Source organism: Miscanthus floridulus, chromosome 7 (assembly GCF_019320115.1).
Source record: "Miscanthus floridulus cultivar M001 chromosome 7, ASM1932011v1, whole genome shotgun sequence".
Lineage (NCBI taxonomy): Eukaryota > Viridiplantae > Streptophyta > Magnoliopsida > Poales > Poaceae > Miscanthus > Miscanthus floridulus.
The window spans coordinates 27,912,110-27,923,721 of record NC_089586.1 but is presented as its reverse complement, the minus strand read 5'-3'; the positions used below and the strand labels follow the sequence as shown (position 1 = coordinate 27,923,721).

The following is an 11,612-nucleotide window of genomic DNA, read 5'->3' as shown; positions in this document are numbered from 1 at the left end:
CTGTCAAATTTCGACTAGCCCAAGATTAGAATATGTCTGTCTCATTACTTTAGGATCAAACCAATGGCATTTGAATATGACATGATTAAAAGGTTTGGAACCATGAAACTTGAGTTCGTATATTTCTTCAATTCTTCCATAATACTCGGCCTCATCAACGCCAGGCGTAAAAACTCCGGAACTTGTGGTTCTTCGATTGGTCCGACTCTGCTCATAGCTTGTTGTGCGAAAGCGATATCCATTCACGTCATAACCGGAAAATGACCTGACCCTATAGGCAAAGCCATCGGCAACCTATCTCAACTCGGCACACATAGACACATCCCTCTGGCCCTGTAAGCTCAAGCAGGATACATCGTTATATTATTCGCCCGTGTCTCGTCTGAATGCATGGTCAAGAGGGAGGAATTGCCGATGTTTGTCAAACGATGAATACTTGCCACCCTTCTGCAACCAAATGAACCTTAGACCTGCCTTGCATACTAGGCATGGGAACTTCCCATGAACACACCAGGTGTAGAATATCCCATACGCCAGGAAGTCATGCAGGGAGTAGTGGTACCAAACATGCATTTTGAAGTTTTTCTTTGTAGCTCAGTCGTATGTCCATACCCCTTCCTCCCAAGCATGGACCAATTCATCAGTCACGGGCTCTATGAATACACCCATATTATTCCCTGGGTGTCTAGGAATTATCAATGATAAGAATATATTCTGTCGTTGAAAGCATACGCTGGGGGAGATTGAGGGGGATAACGAACATGGGCCAACATGTGTATGGGGCAGCCATCATTCTATAAGGAATGAACCCATCTGTTGCCAGCGCAACATGTACATTACGAGCCTCTTTAGCTTTCTCATGATGAATGCCATCAAAGTGGGTCCATGCTTCATCATCGGATGCATGTACCATCCTGTCAGGATTGTATCGTTTGCCATTTTTGTGCCATGTCATCTATTTCATGGATTCCTTAGTCATGTATAGCTATTGGATCCTCGGTATGAATGGAAGATGCCGTAGGATTGTGACGGGAATGTCAAGCTGCCTCTTCTGGCCATCACCAGAATCTACCTCTAGGAACCTAGAGGATTTACACTTTGGACAGTACTTTGCTTCCATGTATTCTTTCCTAAATAGGACGCACCCCTTTGGGCAAGCATGTATCTGCTTATATGGCATCTTAAGTGCACGAAGAAGTTTCTGTGACTCGTACATGCTCTTTGGCAAAAGGTGACCCTCTAGAAGCAGCCTGCCAATAACTGTCAACATACCATCGAAGGCGTCTCGACTCAGGCTATACTGGGACTTTAACACCATTATGCGTCCAATGGCATCTAGTTGAGAAACCTTTGTCTGGCCATGAAGGGGTTTTTGTGCCGCGGCAAACATGTCGTAGAATGCCTTTACGGTTGCCTCTAGCTCCTCCTCCGTATGTCCTTTAGTGAATTGTGCCTCGTGATAGTCATTTAACATGTCTGCTACCTCGACATCAGCATCATAATCCTCGACGCATGGTCTCACCACCTCCTCTCTCATACGATCGGCTTCACCATGGTAGACCCACCGGGTATAGTCTGCCGTAAATCCATTCTTCCAAAGATGTCCCCCCATGACCTTCTTCGTTTGTCTTTTCCTGTTTGCACATTTGTTGTAGGGACAACAAATTTTACTCGCTCCTTTAGCAGCCACGCCAAATGCCCATTCCAAGAAAGCATCGGTCTTGTCGATCCATTTATTGGTGACCTAACCCTGACTTGCATGGCCCGTGTACATCCACTCACGGTCCTCCATCCTCTAACATATATAGCGGTGAGTAATATAAACATCAATTTCATCTACATGATGTTCCAACTATCTAATAGGCGTGGATAGGTCCTAATCCCATACGAGGATCCATAGATGAGGTTAGTTTCCATGCTCTACTCCTATCCGAGATAGAATTTCGGCAGCACCTCCCCGCTGTTCTCCAAACACACGTCCTGTCAGGGAGAGTGTGTATCCAGAAAATAACAGGGAGATGATGCCAAAACTCTGTCTCAGATCGGAGCAGACCATAGAAACTAACCCCACCTACGCATTCGCGGGCTATACAAAAAACGTGGATAATTCGAAACAAATACGGTTTTAGATATGGAAATATCTGCATATTTCCAACTGTATCTCTTTTGAACGGGAGACGCTTAACTAGGTTACGTGATCTATGACCATGATACGGAAAGAGGGGTTATACCTAGGGTGGTGGTGGAGTCAAGCAAGCAGGGCTATGGCGGGTCGGTGCAGTGGCGAGGCGACGTGGTGTAGGCAGACCCACAGCGGCGAGAAAGGCAATCGGGGTCACCGAGGTACTCCGGCTCCGCTCCGATGGGCTCTTCTCTGCAAAAAAGAAACATAAAACTATCAATACAAAATTTTGACAGCACCTCCCCTGCACGGTGAGGTTTCTAAAACTTGCAAGAAAACCAATGGCACGATGGTAGACATGCACAAGATTATATTCAACCACATATATATAATAATGTCACAACCACTCCGACTCCTACGACTACCACCACTGCTACTCTACCACTACTACTACCACAACTACTAGTAATACTACGACGACGACGATGGTAGGGCATACCTAGTGGGCGTCGTAGGGCAGTGGTGGTGAAGGAGCCAGGGCGCCAGTGGACAAGGTGACGGCTAGGGAAGCGCTAGGGACGTGGCAACGACGGCCGAGGTGCCTCCTCCTCCTCCTTCTTCTTCTTCTTCCTCCTTCCTCCTTCCTCCTCCTTCTCTTCCTCCTTCCTCCTTCTTTCTCCTCTCCTCCAGCGGCGCGACGCCGGGGGTGGCACGGGCGCGGGCAGGGGCAGGGGCGGCGCTGGTGCTGGCGCGGGGGGGAGTATTTTTTTAATTTTTTTAAATTCTTTGCCGAGTGCCACCTGACCTGGCACTCGGCAAAGAGAGGTTTTTTAAATTTTTTTAAAATTCTTTGCTGAGTGCCAGCCGTCCTGGCACTCGGCAAATAGGCTCCTTTGCCGAGCGCCAAACACAGACACTCGGCAAACCGTTTTTATTTTTTTTCTTCCTGCCCCCAAACTTTTTTTAGTCCTCATACAATACCTGGTACTCTATGTTCCAGTGTGGCACATTTCTCGGACTTTTTCTATATTTCTTTAATTTATTTCATTTAATTGAATTTTCTTGGATAATTCAAATTATAACCGCTAGTCATTCGAATAATGAAAAAAAATAAATGGAAAAATGATATTCATGTTATTTAGTATAATGTGAGGCTGTATCCAGGAACAGACCACCAATTTCGAACATCTCGTTCACGAAACATGACCACGAACTTGCGGTCGAGTTGTTTTTAAATTCTATAAAAAGCAAACGAAGACCGAAAGTCGAGATGTCATGGTATCATATGCGGAGGCTATGATAAAAAAATTGAGGAGGTTTCGCGCAAGTTTGTCACGTACGATGCTTACCACCTCGTCGGCCTCTTCACGAAATCATAAAACTTCTTCGGAGATTCTTTGGTTTGCAAGCATCGTACGTGACAACTTGCGCGAAACCTGCTCAAATTTTTATCACAACCTCCACGTATAATATCATAACATCTGGACAAGTTTCATGATTTTTGGACTTTGTTTGCTTTTTATAGAATTTAAAAATAACTCGACCGCAAGTTCGTGGTCATGTTTCGTGAACAAGATGTTCGAAATTGGTGGTCTGTTCCTGGATACGGTCTTACATTATACTAAATAACATGAATATCATTTTTCCATTCATTTTTTTCATTATTCGAATGACTAGCAGTTATAATTTGAATTATCCAACAAAATTCAATTAAATAAAATAAATTAAAGAAATATAGAAAAAGTCTGAGAAATGTGCCACATTGGAACATGGAGTACCAGGTATTGTATGAGGACTGTAGAAAAAGTTTGGAGGTCAAAAGTAAAAAAAATTATGGTTTGCCGAGTGTCAAAAAAATGACACTCGGCAAATCACCGCTTTGCCGAGTGTCAGAAGAAGACACTCGGCAAAGGGTTAACGGTGGCTGCCGGTCGTTAACGGCGGCGGCCCTTTGCCGAGTGTTCTGGTTTGCCAAGTTCCCGACACTCGGCAAACCTTGTCTTTGCCGAGTGTTATTGTTTGCCGAGTGCTCGGCACTCGGCAAACCACCTCTTTGCCGAGTGTCAGTTATTTATCGAGTGCTTTCTCTCTGGCACTCGGCAAATAGCCTTTTTGCCGAGCGCCCAATAAAAAACACTCGGTAAAGTCTGTGACACTCGACAAAGAAGCCGTCTCCGGTAGTGATGGATCGATCAAGCTAAGTAAAAATATGAACTTGGTTAGCAAGCCAAGTGACATTTGCCAAGCCAATTTTATATGACCAACGGTCTGATCGAATTAGTCTAATTTGGGTGCGAACAAGGGGTCAGATACAAACAGTTATCTACATATATAAATATAGATAGATAGCTACAGTATTCCTTAGATATAATGTCAAAGCTATGCCAGATAAGATATGAATCGATGTCGACAACTAAGGCCCCGTTTGGCCGTGCTCCAGTGGCTCCGGCTCCCGCCTGTCGGCCGCTCACCCGGTTACTGTTCACCGGAGCCGTTTTTCTCTATCCTCTTTTTCTCTCTCACTGACACAACCGGAGCCGGAGAAGTTCGTTTTTCTAGCTCCGCGGCTCCGGCTCCTGTAGGCACCTGTCGGCTGCTGGGCGGCCGACACCCGACTACAGTGCAGGAGCCGGAGTCCACGGGAGCCCTGCCAAACGGGGCCTAAACGTAAGTATCGACATGTATACAATATGGATACTAAATCTCCAGATTCGGATGCGATACTGAAGAATGTATGGATAGTTAAGTCTTTCAGTTAGGCGGTCAGTCAGAAAAATATCCTTTTATCATTTACGCGTTTATTGCGAACAAGAGAGAATCGGACTCTATGTTAATAAGCTGAGAAATAATGCAACTTCACACAAGTGCTGGAATACCTTACAAAGGATCGCGCACCAAACCACCAACTCTAGCTACTAGCCTACTAGTCTTTACCTGCGAATATTATGAATATGAAATAAACAAATTGGATCCCCATTCCTTGAAATGACAAAGATACCAAAATACCATACCGAACCCACGAGCCCAGTTGATCCCGCCATCAGGGTCAGGTTAACCACTGGAACCCCTGGGGGCACACAGGTTGGCAGCAGCGCGCGGGCCCCACCTCCATGCATTTCCAATCCAATCTCCCGCCTATAAAAGCCCACCTCCTTGCACCTCATCTTCGTCTACCCAACCCCCCACATAGTTTCATCATCAATCAGTAGAAAAGCAAGCACACACCACACAGACGCGATCGAGAGGACATGAGGCTCGCAAGAATCGCGATGGCCATGGGCGAGGACTGTGGCGGCGCGTCGTCGTCGTCGGTGCAGCCGGCGGCAGCGGCCGCCATGGCGTACGGGCGCGTGGAGCCGCCGCCGTTCTGGTCCACGCCGACGCCGTACCTCTTCATCGGCTTCGCGGTGGTGATGGCGCTCATCGCCGTGGCGCTGGCCGTGCTCCTCTGCTCCCGCCGCAAGGAGGAAGAGGAAGGCCGCCGCGGCGCGGAGCCTGGCGTCATGTCTGTCGTGCGCGTGCTGGCGCCGCTGGACAGGGAGGACGCCATGCCCAAGGTGCTCGTCGTCATGGCCGGCCACAGCGCGCCGTCGTTCCTCGCCAGCGCCGCCCCGTTTGCCACCAGCTTCACTACTGACGCCGCCGACGGGGTGGCCAAGCCGCCGCAGCACGGAAGCTGCGGCGGCAAGGACGGCAAGGACGCGGCCACCGCCGCCGTGTAGGCTTCCCTGCCGCTCGGCGCCCACCGATCGACCGGCCGTTTGATCGATCGAACGAGCGCGCCCGCGCAAAAAGACTAATTAAGCTGGATGATCATCGGAGAAGAAGCGATTTTGTTCTGGCTTCTTTTTTTCTTTCGTATTAGTGTAGTTCTGTTTCTGTGACGTGCAACGCTGTCCATGCATCGCTTCTGCACGTAAAATGAGAAGATGTGTTGTGCAGAGCTTGAGGCTAGAAAATTTGCAACCTAATTAATCACCTGATGGTGGTTGCATCATTTTCTGTTTTTGATCTCATCATCATATATAAAAAAGGAGGTTTTTTCGAGGTTGCGAAACGGCACGAATATATGATGTCACTGGGATAAGTGGCCTTGGCTGGGTTTTATCCAAAAACCTTACAAATTTTTACTTAAACATGAACCTTGGAATATTATGAAAGAGAAAAGAACGTTGATTCCCTCTACTATATATTCTACATATAATATCTTAACAGTTCTTCTTGTAATTGAGTGTGGATTATCGTCTTCATCGATCAGATAATTAAGTGACAATCAATAATTCAGTAGTATGGTAACAAATAAGTAGATCACACCATATATACCAGTCACTTTCAGCTTTAATCCGGGGCCTTTGCTTTTCAAATCAAATAAAGAAGAGAAGCAGGAAGGAAATGAAGGTAAAATTAGCTTCTCTGCATCTATCTGCCTCTGCCTAACGAGTACCGAGTCAGGGAGCACTACGGGGCAGCATCCGTCCTTATCCGGAACTCCGAATCCAAAAAGAGAAAACAAACCCAGCCACGACGATGATGATGGCCATCATCATGCACTAGCTAGCTAGGCAGCAGCTATACACTGACTGACTAGTGATGAGTTGAAACTGCTGCCAGAGGCTTGCTTAGCTAAGCGCACTATGTTTTGTTTGCCTCATAATACGATCGAGCATAGAAATACACGTATTTCCGTTTTTTTTCCTCACTTTTTTGTTGTCGATCAATTGGCTATATATGCCTAGTTGCCTACGATGTAGTAGTGCGTAGTGTCAGGGAACGAACCCAACCAAAAGGTCACGGTCTCTGCAGAGAAACAAAGAACCCTTTTCCAATGGAAGGTGTATCTCGATCGAAAGACCAGAGCTAGCTACAAGCCTTTCTTCAGTTTTATACTTGAGACCGGGAACCAGAAAAACAGGATTCTCGGTTTCGCATAGCCATATACACCAAAGACCATTTCTTCGAGAAACTGAATCCCTGCCAAAGGAGGCCTAATAAGAATTGCTGTTGATCGGGGTCCAATTGGTCAATTTGAAGTAATGCCTCCATTTGAAGTACGTGGCACCCCAAAGGCTACTGAAATCTTGCATGGAGATACAAATCCAATGGATCGGGCTGAATAATAATTCTCTAGTGCTCAGAATACATGGAGCTCATCGATCAGTGCTACTAGCTATTTAGCTTACTAATTATAAGTAGAGCCAGGTGAATGATCAGTTTGATTATATTGGTGCTGCTGAAGTCAGAGGCCACTACACTCTACTCCAAGATATATGTGGCCACGCACCAGTCGCAAACGGAATCGTATATATAGCGAGAATAATAATATAGCAAAGAAATTCAGAAACAAGGCTCGCCGGCCTGTAGTAGTTTAAAACAAAAACTTAACAGCTGTTCGGTTGGCTGGTTCGTATCGTTGCTGGTTCGTGAAGAAGTACTACTGGATGGTTTGTGTGAGAGAAAAATACTGTTCCGGCTAAAAATTTATGATCGTTTACGACAAGCCACAGCTAGGGTAGGTGTGCATTCACTACGGGAGAACGCAGATTTGCCGAGTGCCGTCAGCTTTGCCGAGTGCCAAAAATCGGGCACTCGGCGAAGCCACTCTTTGCCGAGTGCCGGACCGGGTGGCACTCGGTAAAGAGTGGCTTTGCCGAGTGCCACAGAGTGCTCGGCACTCGGCAAAGGGCGGCACTCGGCAAAAGCCCTCTTTGCCGAGTGCAACACTCGGCAAAAAAATTGACACTTGACGACCGAGCCCGCCCACGCCGTCAAATTTAAAAAAAAATTCTTTGCCGAGTGCCGGCCCTGGGTTTTAAGCATCCGACGTCGCAACTTGTTCGAAACTTGACGGCTGATCAGATCACACGTGGAGATGTCTGGGTTTTAGGCATCCGACGTCGCAACTTGCTCAAAACCCTCTCAATTTTTTACCATAGACTCTACATGTGATAACACGATGCCCCGACAAGTTTCGTTATTTTCGGACTTCGTTCGGATTTTATATAATTTAAATACACTTTTTCCGCAGGTACCTCGTCATGTTACGTCAACAAGATGCTCGAAATTTCATGTGAGTTCCTGGATACGGCCTCAACATACACCAAATATCATGAATATCATTTTTTGAACGACCAAATTCGATTATTTCATGCACCTGCAGTTCAAATTTGAAATATTCCATAAAATTCAACGAAACAAAAAAAACTAACGAAATATAGCAAAAAAAGTCAAAATTGTGCCAAATTTGAACATGGAGTTTTAAATAATATATTAAGGCTGCAAAAAAATAATGGGGCAAAAAAAACAAAAAAAAATTGCCGAGTGCCGGCCCTGGCACTCGGCAAAGAATTTAAAAAAAAACAAAAGCCTTTGCCGAGTGCCGGCCCGGCCCAGCACTCGGCAAAGGGGGAAACCCTAACTAAATGTGTGGGCCGGCCCACACACTCACTCACTCCACACAACACACTCACGCACGCACACCCTCGCGCCCGCCGCCGTTCGCCGCCGCCAGCGAGCCCCGCGCCCGCCGCCGGCCGCCGCCGCCGCGCTCGCCCCATGCCCGCCCCACCCGCCCCGCTCCACCCCGGCCCCGACCGCCCCGCGCCGCCCGTCCTCGACCCGCCCCGCGAACCCCGCGCCGGCGCGCCGCCGGCCCGGCCGCGCCCCGCCGCGGCGCCGCCCCTCCCCACCCCGACCGGCCGCCGGCCACCGGATCCAGGGCGCCCCGGCAGCGCCCGGCGCCGGCGCCCCCTGCCCGCCCTTGCCCCGCCCCGGCCGCGCGCCGCTCCGACGCCGCCCCGCCCCACCCCGGTCGGCCTCCGGCCACCGGTTCTGGGCCGCCCCGGCTGCTCGGCGCCCCACAGCGGCGTGCCCGGCGGCGCCCCGCAGAGGAAGAAGGTAGCAGGAAGAGGAAGGAGGAAGAAGAAGGAAGAAAAAGGAGGAAGGAGAAGAAGGAAGAAGAAGGAAGAAAAAGGAGGAAGGAGAAGAAGGAAGAAGAAGGAAGAAAAAGGAGGAGGAAGAAGAAGGAGGGGGAGAAGGGGAGAGGGGGGAGGAAGCCGAGGTGGAGGGGACGAACGTTCGTCCACGTTCGTCCACATCGTTCGTCCACGTCGTCCACGCCGCCATCCCCGCCCTCGCCGGAGGGGAAGGTAAAGCCGCAGGGTTGTCGGCCATCGCGCCGTTTATGTCGTTGACGGCCTTCGTGCTTACGGTTTTTCTTGCAGGTTTTGGAAACCTCCCCGTGCAGGGGAGGTTCTGCCGAAATTTTCAACTTTTAGTGATGTTTTTCTTCTTTTGCAGAGCAGGACCTGTCGGAGGGGACTCGGAGCACCTCGGCGATCCTGATCGTCTTCGTCGGCGTTGCGGTCCTGCCTGCACAGCGCCGACTCGCCACTGCACCGACTCGCCACTGCGCCGCTAGCCTGTCTCCACCGCCACCCTAGGTATAATTGAGCGGGCCGAGCGTCAGAGGCTACAAGCTGTTGAGGCCCAGCAAGAAGGTTTGCTCAGGTTCGTGCAACAACTTGGAAAGCAACAAGGTTGGCAGATCCCACTACACCTGCTTGCACCACAGCCACCACCACAGTCTACTCCGGTGAGTATGTTTTACTTTCTGTGCTCATGCTTAGTGTCAAACCTAGAGATGGCCTTCGTGCCGGATTTGTTGATGTGTGGGTCTTCGTGCCGGGTTAGTTGATGTGTCGGCCTTCGTGCCGACGTTTTTCTTGCAGGTTTTGGAAACGTCCCCGTGCAGGGGAGGTGCTGCCGAAATTTTCAACTTTTCTTTAAACTCCTTACATTTTTATCTTGTCACTCACGTGCAATATCTTCTTTTTTGTGCAGCGGACATCGGGGGCGGCGTCGAACCAGGTCGGAGGGTCGCCGGCATCGCAAGTCGGGCCATCCGCACCTGGACCGTCGCCGGGATCGTGCGCTGGGGCGCAGTCGCCGTGAGCCGCTTGCGGAGTAGTTTCTATGTATCGAACTTGTGAACTTGTGGACTATGAACTTGTGGTTTATAATAAATTATGGATTTCGGACAAATTTGGTCGTTTGTAATATATAAATGTGGTTTGTAATTTATTGTTGTTGAATTGTGATTTCTATTATATATATATGCATTGTTGTTTAAATGAAAAAGCAAAAAACAAAAAAAAAAGAAATTTAGAGGTGGTTTTGCCGAGTGCAATGACCATTGCACTCGACAAAGAAAATTAAAAAAAATAAAAAACACACTTTCCGAGTGCAATGGTCATTGCACTCGGTAAAGAAAATTAAAAAAATAATAAAAAACACCCTTTGCTGAGTGCCGGTGCTGTGGCACTCGACAAAGAGGTTTAAAAAAACAGATTTCTTTGCTGAGTGCCGGAGCTGTGGCACTCGACAAATAGTTTTTTAAAAAAAATAGACAGCGTCGGCCGTTGGCCGACGGCGTCAAATCTTTGCCGAGTGCCCGAAATTTAGCACTCGATAAAGCAGCCTTTACCGAAAGGGGATTCGACGGAGGCTCTTTACCGAGTGTTGCACTCGGCAAAGACTTTGTCGAGTGCAAAGCTGTCTTTGCCGAGGGCAAAGAGCCCGCCTCCATGATTTGATTGACGCTGCACTGCACTGCACGGCAGCAGAGCCTTGATCGATCGAGGGACGCGGCATGCGGAGGCCGGCCGAAGGCGTCAGCAAAACATGGGAGTAGATCGAGGTCCGGCCGCGCGCGCGCGCGCTGGCCGTTGGGACGACGGCGCCGGTGTACGCTTACGCTGTGTGCCGCGGACCGCTGACGACAAGCAAGCTGTGCATGGGCAGACGTCAAATCCAGAGACCCCCTCACCCCTGTACGTGCGCCGTGCGGGTGGCGGGTGCGTGCGGCTTCGGTTGTCCGCGCCGCCGCCGCGTACCGAGCTATACGTGGCGGCGACGACCACGGCCGGCGGGCCACAAGCGCGCACGCGCGCGCCCCTTTCTGCCGGAGCCGGATCGCCGATCGCCGATCCGGTCGTCGGGTCTTGACCAGCCGCAACGTTCCACAAAGCCCATCCGGCCATCCCTTAGGACTATTTGGGGCCGGGCCAGTGGCCACCACAAGAGCAGCACTGGGCCAAGTCAACGACGAGCAGACATCACCCACAAAGTTCCACAGCCCAAGTAGAGCGAGTGAGAAAGAGGTCCTTTTTTACCGGACGGCCCTAAGACAACTGTTTTTGACCGGACAAAGTATTATTATTGCCATACCAATATTGCAGCAAACCTCTCGTAAGGAAGATAACCATACATATATTTTACCAGGTTCATCATGCATCACGCCACCACCTGGGACGCTATCCAAGAAGATGGTACTTGTGGAAGTGAATCTAGCATGGGTGAAGGACCGAAGGGAGTGCTTTAGGGGATGGCATGGATATGGGTGCTTTTGCGCGACGCTGTAGCCGTAGTTATGGTTGGGTGATTAATTGTTGTATCCATCTCATTTTTTTTTGACTTTACAGAGCAAAAAATG

General features: G+C 49.3%; 1 protein-coding gene across 1 annotated transcript; it reads left to right on the top strand.

Moving 5' to 3' along the window:
* The first annotated feature begins 5,300 nt into the window (after window positions 1-5,300).
* On the top strand, window positions 5,301-6,081 carry LOC136462929 (protein GLUTAMINE DUMPER 5-like). The gene has a single exon (XM_066461977.1). The coding sequence runs from the start codon at window positions 5,371-5,373 to the stop codon at window positions 5,842-5,844; it is 474 nt and encodes a 157-aa protein (XP_066318074.1). The 5' UTR covers window positions 5,301-5,370; the 3' UTR covers window positions 5,845-6,081.
* The last annotated feature ends 5,531 nt before the right edge of the window (window positions 6,082-11,612 follow it).

What these genes read in the sequence shown, in the direction of transcription:
- LOC136462929 (XM_066461977.1), top strand. Translation starts at nt 5,371, where the DNA reads ATGAGGCTCGCAAGAATCGCGATGGCCATGGGCGAGGACTGTGGCGGC.